Source organism: Leptonotus elevatus, chromosome 10 (assembly GCF_054856555.1).
Source record: "Leptonotus elevatus isolate MCC_2025b chromosome 10, RoL_Lele_1.0, whole genome shotgun sequence".
Taxonomy (NCBI): domain Eukaryota; kingdom Metazoa; phylum Chordata; class Actinopteri; order Syngnathiformes; family Syngnathidae; genus Leptonotus; species Leptonotus elevatus.
The window spans coordinates 17,609,784-17,620,869 of NC_141248.1; the positions used below are offsets into that span (position 1 = coordinate 17,609,784).

General features: G+C 36.3%; 1 protein-coding gene across 5 annotated transcripts in view; it reads left to right on the plus strand.

The window, feature by feature from the left end:
* miip (migration and invasion inhibitory protein) overlaps positions 1-11,086 on the plus strand; it is a 32,829-nt gene that overhangs the window by 21,189 nt on the left and 554 nt on the right. For 3 of the 5 annotated variants that reach the window (XM_086088131.1, XM_086088130.1, XM_086088133.1), the window contains exons 5-11: positions 8,455-8,603; positions 8,815-8,917; positions 9,629-9,740; positions 9,809-9,882; positions 9,960-10,086; positions 10,808-10,904; positions 10,985-11,086. In XM_086088131.1, coding sequence (XP_085944257.1) covers positions 8,457-8,603; positions 8,815-8,917; positions 9,629-9,740; positions 9,809-9,882; positions 9,960-10,086; positions 10,808-10,904; positions 10,985-11,086 — 762 coding nt within the window. In that variant the 5' untranslated portion in view covers positions 8,455-8,456. Of the gene's footprint in view, positions 1-7,264; positions 7,563-8,454; positions 8,604-8,814; positions 8,918-9,628; positions 9,741-9,808; positions 9,883-9,959; positions 10,087-10,807; positions 10,905-10,984 lie in introns of those variants that run through there. The other 2 variants (XM_086088134.1, XM_086088129.1) reach the window with 2 other exon arrangements.

The following is an 11,086-nucleotide window of genomic DNA, read 5'->3' on the forward strand; positions in this document are numbered from 1 at the left end:
ATGACGTAAGGGCAACCCTGACGAATGACGGAGCGGCAAAATGCACTGACGGCGAAAATAAATAAATAACCAGCATTTATTTCCACGCACTGGTCAACACACGACTTTTATCAACTCCTCTGCCTGTGCAAAGATAAAGATGTTCACTTTTGAGCGCCGGCTGCGGTGCCGGTTTGCGGCGGTGTGAAAGTGCTTCATCATACTGACAGATGTGCGGACAATTTGGCCCGTCACCATTTCATCTTCCCCACGGACTGGCATGATGAGACCTGATTAAACGCTCTAATTAGCTGATCATCAAGAGTAAGTGCTTGCTCAGACAAGAGCAGATGAGAAACGACCTTCCCAGGGTTGATATCGTATATTACGATGCAGCGTTTTATGGCTCGGTCAGACGTGGACGCTGTAAGCTTGCGGCGTGATGAGTGATGGCCTGCAGCTCAGCGGGAGGAGGGGGGGGCTTTGCAAAAGATTTCATATTTGATGAATGGATTTCATTGAGCAGAGGGGAAGCTTCACCTCAAATATTCATCGTGTTCGGTCCTTTGTTTGACTTTCAATCATGAATAATATATGCGTACATCATTTATACGGCATATGAGGTCAACTGGCCAATTACACGATCTGTTTCCCTCCCTGTGATTACTGAGAGGCAATATCGCAACGATGTTAAATATACTGTCTGGAAATATACTGCGAAAGCACTTTTGAATATTTTCAATTTCATATCACTCTTAAAGTAAGATAAAGGGCTGCCATCTTATTGTTATATGACGAGAAAAATATATTTTTCAAGCAAATAAAAGGATAAAGTCATTTTTGGGTCCAGAAAAAAAAATGGTGTACTATGTTTGAAGAATAACATTATATTTGCACACAAAAATGTAATATGCTGATAATAATAATAATAATAAACTATTCATTCATTCATAATTTTTTTTGTGTGAAAAAAAGTCACAATACAGTATACAAGAATCAAATTGTATTAATTTAATTTATTTATTTAAAGAAGTTGTAATATATGCAGAAAATTTGCCACAGGAATATTTTAATATTACTAATATTTTTTGTATCATGAATGTAAAGTCCATCATAATTCTGAGAATATACTTTATTTTTCTTTGTCAAATTAATGTTTTTCATTTCTTTCAGGAGTAGTCCTTTTTTTCCTAGAAAAAACAAGTTGTGAAATGTTGAAATAAGAATGTCCTTTAACTGCCATTGACGGCTATAGACGTCAAAAATGAATTTGAACTATTTCTATTCGTTTACATTTTTCCGCACTTTTGTTAACAAGAGAAGGAAAACCTAGAAAAAAAAATATTGTACATTTAGAACAGATATAAAATTTGTGATTAATCGTGAGTTAACTAGTGAAGTCATGCGATTAATTATGATTACAAATTTTAATCGCCTGATGCCCCAAATTTTTAATAATGTTTTCTTTTCTTTTTTAATTCATTCATTTCCATTGACGGCTATAGACGCCAACAATTAATTTTAACAATTTCTATTAGTTTAACATTTTTTCCACTTTGTTAACAAGAGTATGAAAACCTAGAATTTTTTTATTGCACCATTAGAACAGATATAGAATTTGTGATTAATCGTGAGTTAATTAGTGAAGTCATGCGATTAATTACAATTAAAAATGTTAATCGCCTGTCCCCCCTAATTTTTAATAAACACAACTTCTGCTCTTTCATTTTAACTGCATTGTCCTTTTAAAATAAGGCCTCTGTAACCCTGCCATCACAAATTACTTTAATCTTGGGGGGGGGGGGTGAGTCATCAAAAGCTGCTTTCTTCTTGCAGACTAATGCGTTTCTACTCGACGTGAGTGCTTTCAAAGAGTCTCTCTCTCTTTCTTCTCTCTGTTAAAAAAAAAGCAAAACAAAAAACTTTTCTATTTTCTTTTACTCTTCTCCAGCTGCTCTGTGGCCAGCTGTGTTTTCTTAGCAGCATCGTACGCTCTCGTGTGGCTTGTTCTGGTTGGTCATTGTCACAATATCTCATCACTAATCATGTTTTTGGACAGAAACGCCTAAAAGCTTTTTAATTAGGAGGTTGTTGATGTCTTTGCGAATGTTAAACTGGGTCAGCTACCACTGAAATTGGAATGCGAAATCATTTCATGCGATTATGGATTATTTATTGTTTTGTAGGCTAACTATTTATTCCGCCTCATTCTCCAAAGCAAAGCAATTAGTAATTATGGCGAAGCAGAAACGATAAATGTCAGTAAGTGAAAAACAGTCAAATATGAGAAGTTCCATTGTTACAAGAAAAAAAAGATGGAATGTCATGAGACTTTAAATAAGTTTGAATATTTATGAGTAAAACAAAGTCAGAATGTTGTGCCAAGAGCATTGCAATAATTGTCAAATTGAGTCGTGATTTTCTTGAAGTACTATAAGATGAAGTCAGAATAATAAAATAAATAATAAGATTGTAATATTTATTAGAAACATTTTGTAATATGAGAAATTATGAAATTAAAAACACTACATTTAGTATAAAATTTAGTATTTTTTAAGAGAAACAATAAAATCTAAATATTACAAGAAATAAATGATTTGGTTTTATTTAGTCATTAACTCATTCACTGCCATTGACGGCTATAGACGTAAAAAAAAAAATTGAACTATTTCTATTAGTTTAACATTTTTTTCCACTTTTGTTAACAAGAGTATGAAAACCTAGATTTTTTTTATTGTACATTTAGAACAGATATAAAATTAGTGATTAATCTTGAGTTAACTAGTCATGCGATTAATTATGATTACAAATTTTAATCGGCTGACGTCCCAAAATTTTAATAATGTTTTCCTCTTTTTTTTTCTTCATTCACTACCGTTGACGGCTATAAATGTCAAAAATTCATTTAAATTATTTCTATTAGTTCATTTGTATTCATTTGAAGTCATGTGATTAATTACAATTAAAAATGTTAATCGCTTGTCGCCCCTAATAATAAAAAATAATAATAATTTATGGCAGTGAATGAGTTAAACAAAACCAAATAAACAACAATAAAAAATAATAAACAGTAATCTAGAATAATGAATTTGTAGTCAATTTGAATGCAATTTTTTTCTAATTTTTTAATAGAATAATCAATTAAATAATCTATTCTATAAATATTTGGCAGCTACAGCCCTAAAAAAAATAAAAACACACATTACAATTTTTTGGTTGTTGGTTGGAGTGGAGAAATAGCAAAAGTGTTGATGGGACCAAGTGAAGGGCATCATTAACAGTTTACTTGCTCTGCTGATTCACGGCACGCTTTTTAGTAGGCCTCACAGAAGCGTACGGTCAATTAAGCATGCCCGCAGTGGCATATAAAGCTTAAATGAGGTCACGCCACTGATGGACAAGGGAGCAAGCGCCCTCCGTCCACCCTCCATCAATCAGGAGCCAAAACAGTGCCGTAAACATGGCTGACCACGCAGCAGGAAAATGCGTGAGCGTGCATAATCACGATTTGCATCGCGATGCTTCTATAGCGATGGCAACACACTAGCCACGATATTGCTTTGTACACTTGGCTGCTATCTTGCTGAATGTTAGCATGCCAACTGGTAGCATGTTAGCATTTGATCAATAATTACACGACAACTACACAGAAAGATGTCAAGTCATATATGATTGACCTTTGTGGTTTCTGCACTCTTTTCATGTGTTAATATTTGTGTCGGTTTCAGTGTTCATTTGAAGTACAAACAAGGCCCTGATGTAAAATCCTATCGATCTGCTATAGCATTATGCTACAAACCATAATGGAAATTAGTCCATATCAATCAGATTGAGCACATTCCATCTTGTTCAAAAACTATTTGAAATACAACCTGATTTAAGGACATGGCGCTTGTTTATGTTAGCATATATCTCTTAGCATGTTAGCATTGTGTCAGTTTTCATTTGAAATACGGCCTGACTGCTAGTGTATGATTTCAAATCTTTAGTTATCTGCTGTAAGCCCTTTCTCTCCTCAGGTTACTATCTTGCTATATAAGCATACCAATTGCTAGCATGTTAGCATTTTATACATTTTTATTTGAAATAAAACCTGACTTAAAAGCACGATCTTTAGCTTTCTGCATTAGCCATCTGTTCTCTGGTTTTCATCTTGCTATATGTTAACATATAAACTCTTAGCATATTAGCATGATATCAATTTCCATTAACTTGGTACCTGTCAGTACAGTAAGCTGAAAAATCCTTAATTATCTGCCTTAACCTTTTCTGTTGGTTATCTTGCTATGTTAACATGTTAGCATCATTTCCAATTTGATTCAAAATCTGACATGAATGAAGAGTGTTATGTAACTAAAATCCTTATTCCTCTTCTGTGGCGCTTTCGGTAGCTGTGTTAGCATTGCTAGCTGTTATTCCAAGAATTTTGTTTTTGTTGGGGCCAAAGTTAGTTTTACCATCAGCCACTGGGTTGCAGGCAGTGCTTACAAATGAATTAAAACCTTAAAAATAATACAAACATTCAGCCATCTATTGTTTTGTCAAGTAGTGAATAGAATTCCCAAGAGTGTAACTTCCAATATAAATGTAGCTTGAAACCCCAATATTATACATTCCACTCTCCAACTTCTCTTCACGCCATGGCAGCAGTAATCTCCTTCATCTTAATGGCATCCGCACACCCCAAACGCAGGAGGGCGGCGCACACAATCGATCCGTTTGCCTTTCGTTATCGCACTGGACCTTTTCGCTCACCAAACAGCTGCCCCTCCAACCTTCCCTTCTCGCCCTCCTCCTATTCCTCCATCAGATTATTCAGATGGCCTTACACCCTCTGTTGTCACCTCATTTTATAATAAAGCTAGAAAATGAATGTGGAGATGCTTGCACCAAGGCTTTCAGGACTACTGCAATCATGCGTGGTGATTCCCATCAGTTATTTCTCCAAATGCGGTTTTATCTCCTGAGTAAAGTTCTAAAGCATTAACTCCTAAAGTGTACAGTATTTTTATTTATTTATTTTCTACAATGGAAAATAGCTAAATAAAATCAAATAAAAAATGAAACAAAGTACATTGTAAGAACAAAAAAAAAGAAACATCTGAATTTAATAAAAAAAAAAAAACACGTTTTAAATTTTATGAGAGAATAAATTGTAATGTAAGAGGAAAAGTGGTCATTTTATGAAAAGAAAATCATAATATTAACAGAATAAAAATGAAAAATAAAACAAACTTTTATTTATTTAGACAAAAGTGTTGTGATATCACGAAAATAAAGTTGAAATTTCATGAGAATTTTTTTTTATGAAAACAAAATTGTAATATTCATTGAATAACACAGACATTTTTGAGAAAAAAAGTTACTATTCTATGAGAAAAGTAACTGGAGAGAGAAAGTATTGCAAAATAATTTTTAAAATCAGAGTATTATTAACAAAAATTAAGTCAGGTTTTTGGGAGGACAAAGGTCCAATACTACTACTACTACAAAAAAATAAAAATAAAATCGCAACTTTTACAAGAATCTAATGAGTGACAATGAATATTTTGAAGGGGGAAAAGTCTGACTTTTGAGGTCATTTTTAAAGCTGTATCCACAAAGCGTAAGTAGATTCACTTTAAGCAACTTTTTCTTTTTATACTGTACTATAGAATGTTAATATGTTGACATTGTTGATTCACGCTACTGAAACCGAACTCTGCTTTGCTTGTTTGGCAGAAATTAGAGTGTTTTTTAAAATTTATGTTGTTGTTGTGTGTCCGCGCCTAATGAACGACGGTGGCAGGCCGTAATTGTTGGTAGCCCGCCAGCGGGGGGTTTAATTGGACAGGCAGGGAGGAATATACAACCTGGCGACTGGCCCCGTCGACTCATAATGGGGTGCAACCGGGCGCCGGTGTGGTCAACTAATCAAAACGGGACTGGGCCTGCTTGGCGAGCCGTGACCGGAATACTGAGTGGGCATCTGGGCCCAGCCGCTCCGCTTCAGTGGCTCGGCGGGGAAGGCGGAGGGGCGGCTATCGGGGCGTATCGTTATATGGCTGTGACCCTGCAGCACCTGCAGCACAGTTCATTATTAGCACGGCCACGGATGGACGGCTTTAATGTAGGTGAAGCCGTGATGGATATGTTCTACCTCACTTTTACAAGACTTGTTTTGAAGTGCAACATGTTCGATGATGAGAATTTCACTGTGCTATTATCACTTGAGGGTTTGCCTCAACATGACAGCCAATCTACAGACACACAGTGGCGGGCGCATATTTCAAATTTGGCCCTTTGGTGAAGACTTACCAAACCTATACCACAACTATTACGTCATAGTTATTGAAACCATCAATAGGCCTATGCCTATAATTGGAAAGAGTTGATTCTGACTTCCCAGCATGCCTCAGGGCAATTTCACCGACCAAACCCGAATATCTAGTGCAGGTCACGACCCCGCGAATTTCTTCGCAGTGATCGATGGCGCAATGAAGCTAGCTGCTAATGCTAATGTGAATGTGTTCTTGATGCATTTTTCCAACACGCCACTTTTAAAGCTAGTATTTTGTTATCGTCCCGCTCTGTTCACAAAGCAAACACAAAAACACAAGCGCTTCAACTGCCGTTATATGCCAGCACGCGGTAGCAACCGAGCTAAGCGACTTGCAGAAGTGGGGCAGCAATGTTCCCTCAAAGGCAATGAGTACACTGAAAATAAGTCATAAATTATTGAGCCATTCTCAACTGATTTTCAAGAAGTTACATTTTTTGTCACGCAACATGAAAAAGTTGGAAGTTACGTGAATGGTCGATTTTGGACTACAAACTCCTCCGACAATAGAATAAATTATAGATTAATTTTAATCAATTAAATTAATTAATTACTGTTTCATGGCGTGGAAGCAAAGCAAGTGTATTCCGTTGAGGAGTAACTTAATTTATGTCACAAAGGAATAAGTGTAGCTAAAATCACTTTTAGTGACGACCAAAGTTATTTTATCTGAATCTGTTTTGTTTGAGCAAATTCATCAGGCTCACACATTTTAAAGAAAAGAAGACATGCTTATTAATATAGTTAATGGCTGCCACTTGCAGCTGCACCCAGCAATATAACAATTTATTAAACATGGTAACCCATAAAAACACTTTCATCTAAAAGTTAGGAGGGAAAAAAGTAATGGTTGTTTGAAAAAATATATATAAATATGCTGTATTTTAAAATGTTTATCATGCATTATAATTTCCTTGCTTTAAAAACAAAAATCAATGGCCTCTAGTACCCTCTGCTGTTGAGAAAGTTTTGATTTAAACGCGTCTGCCGCTTTAAGACACAGCAAGGAATGATGGGTAAGAACGCCATTAGCCAATCAAATGGCCGGGTTTTCGTTTTGCTATGGCGATGGTGACGGGGCGGTGGTTTGAAGAGCAGAAAAAGAAAAAGAATGGCGTCACTTCTTAACGCGGAAAAAAATTACACGCGATTTGGATGTCGTATTGTCCTAAAAAATTATGTCATTAGAGTGAAACGACGTTTGTTTTGATAACGTAATTAACATTAATCGACCAGTGCGGGGAAAAGAAGGAAAGCAGTTAAGGTAAGTGGTTAAAATGACATTTCGAAGTGGCGAAAACGAGTTTTAAGTCTGGAACTATAACACCCTACAACATTGACCTATGGTAAAGTTTTCATTTGCGTTTGTTTGTTTTTCTTTAGCAGGAAAATAAAAATATACTTAGGGCTGTGCAATACGGCCTTTAAAAACGCATTATATTCATGTCAATGTCATGTTGTTTTGAATCCTAAACTAGTTTTGCTCTTTTATTCCTTCTGGGATTTTACTCAATTTCTCCAGATACCAAGAAAGCATTGAAACGGTTTGTACGGTTTGGTGGGGACCAACTTCCACAATTAAAAAATAAATAAAATAAAAATAAAAAATGGTTTTCTTTACAGTCCAAATATCCTTTTAAAAAATATCACTTATTCAAAGTATGTATGTAAACGTGAACCTTGATATATACAATTTTTAAGGTGAAGTCAAGTCCCCCCAATTAAAAAAACAACAATCTTTACAATAATAAGGTTATATGTGCTTGTGCCCCCACCCGGCCATTATGCCACTTGCTGTTGACTGAAAATGACATCACTGTTGCTCAGGTAACGACCAGTCATGGCACACCTGTTTTCTGATGCTGAGCCGTAATTGGTTACTACTGGTTGCTTAACATAATAGTAAGAATTTTGTACGGATCTAAATTAAAATGCATTCCTTAATACATTCTAGCGATTTTTTTTTAAAATCACATTATCTTTTTTTTTACTGAAACATAAAATCAACCCAAACTGCAATACAGCACTCCTCCTGCGCACTGAGTAATAATAAAGTAAATAAAAGTCTGTATACGATTACATCCAAGTAGAGACAGCTAACATTAGCTTGTCTGTTATGCTCTGAATTTAAAAAAAATCTGTAACATCCTTCTCAGATATGTGTGAGCGACAAACGGGCAGTCAAGGTTCGATCTCGTCACCATCTTTGGCTGCTGTACCATTATCAGAAATATCACCACGAAGAGATGACAATAGTGGGCCTTCCGCTGTTAAGTCATGCCTTGCGCATCACAGCAAAGAGCAGGTGAGCAAAAGCATGTGATGTCACCAAAGAAGTATAGCAATGTTTGTTTTTTCCCTCAGAAACTTGCCATGATCTGATGATAATCGATAATGTTTTTTGCACCAAAATTGCACTCTGTTCTGTACTTCTACATCTGACAGTGGTGATGGATTGAGTTCCTACTTGAAACACGTTTGTTCTTAAAAACATATTTTTTCTTTTTTTACAACAGAAGGATGCTCGAGTCTCATTTCAGAACGGTGAACACCTGGACGAACCGGCCTCAGACAGCAGCCATAGCCTGCGGCCGTTACTTGGATATGACTGGATAGCAGGTACACATCTTTGTTGGCTTTAGTGTCTTTTAAAGGCATAGTTTTCAGGTTTAAAGGAAGACTTTTGTGCATATTCTCCCCTAATTTAAAACTTCCTAGGTCTCTTAACATTTCTGTGACATACTTTAGTCAACGTACCCCATTGAAGAATCAATTTTATTTCCTATATTGCTAAATTGAGCACATTTTAAGAAACTGCTTGTATCTCTTGCAACTGTGTAACCTGCCCAAAGTCCAGCTTTCATCACCATGACAACATGGTTTGTAGCATGAACTTTCCAACTGGTACAGCTTGCAACGACTTGCATGAGCAAAGAAAAACCAAACTTCCATAGAGAAAGAAATTATGTATTGCATTTTCACTCTTCAGTGCAGCACTTCATATCTATGTGGCGGTGCTGTTACCCTTTAAGAAACGACTATCTGAACACAAATGCAGCAACACTTGTAGACAGCATAACAGTACTCAACGACTAATATTCTAGCAGTACAGAGAGGTAATTCTACAATACAGTGCAGTACATTATATATGTATGTCTGTTTTATACTGCCCCCAAGTGGCCAAGCCAAGGCATGCACAAAATAATGAGAGCACACTGGGCATTGAAAGAGAATGTGTCCTCGGTAAGGATAAATAAGACCTCCTTTTTGGAAAATTGAATGTTAAGACTTTTTAAGGACCTGCTAATACTTTGGTGTGCTGCTGTTCAGGTGTCCTTGATGTTGAAAAGTCCCTGCACAATAGTTCAAATGATTTCTACAAAGAACTGCAAGATTTTCGACTGCAAAATGAAAGCGAGTGCATGCTCCAGCCCCAAGCAAAGTGAGTTGCACCGCCGCCGCTGGTTGTGTTGTTGTCATCCTCCTTACCTGACACTAATTGTCACACAGTTCTCTTCATGGGATTTCCCCACATAGGCAGTCTGTCCTGTCACTGTTTGCAGACACCGACGTAGATCATCAGTGTAAGATAGTTCATCGTTTTGCGGCTATGATGTGCCCAGTGTGCTAATAATTCTCATCTCTGCTACTTTTTATCCAGGTACCTACTTGTATAGGCTGAACAGTAGACTGTTCCCTGTCCCTGTCCCCCCCGATGAATGTTGTCCCGTGTGCCGAAGGCCAAAATCCTCACACCCCCACACCAAAGACAAACCAGCTCATGTCAGGTAACAAGCGTGTGAAGCGAAACCACCATTTTTATATATTACACATTTGTCATATTTTCAATGTTCCAGTGGTTCATGTCATCAGGAACAGAAACTACAAATAATGATGATAGTTTCTACAACATATTTTTAACTCATTCACTGCCATTGACGGCGATAGACGTCAAAAAGTCATTTGAACTATTTCTATTAGTTTAACATTATTTCCCACTTTTGTTAACAAGAGTATGAAACCCTAGAAGTTTTTTTTATTGTATTTGAACAAATATAAAATTTGTGATTAATCGTGAGTTAACTAGTGAAGTCATGCAATTAATCACGATTCAAAATTGTAATCCCCTGGCGCCACAAATTTTTTAATAATCTTTTCTTAAAAAAAGAAAAGAAAAGATTATTATTTTTTAAAAAATGTTTTTTGTTTAAAAGAAAATATTAAAAATTAGGGGCATCAGGCGACTAAAATTTGACTTCACTAGTTAACTCATGATTAATCACAAATTTTATATCTGTTCTAAATGTACAAAAAAAAAATTGAGGTTTTCATACTATTGTGAATATTTTTTTGAACTAATAGAAATAGTTCAAATGAATGATTTTAAAGTCTATAGCTGTCAATGACAATGAATGAGTTAAAGGTGTTATTTTAAGGCAAAATGACGTATGTTGCACATGGTTGGTTTTATACACTGGTTTGGAATGTTTGTGTGCGGTTACTATTCAGGGTCAGCATCCCTCGCGCCACACTGCAACCACCTTACGACTACAAACCACATCGCCGCAGCAGTTTCGATCCAGCTGACAGTTTGGGGTTACCCTCTGTAAGTAAAATGGATTTAGCACGTTGTATTTAATTTAAGACAATTAGCCGCTTCATGTCTCGTGTCTGATGTTATGGCAGCACTGCCTCTTGGGCTGGTCCAACACTGTTCGGAGTTACTTGTGCCCACCCAGCAACCTTGACCTGAGAAGTCACCTGGAAAAGCGCACTGAACAACCAGAG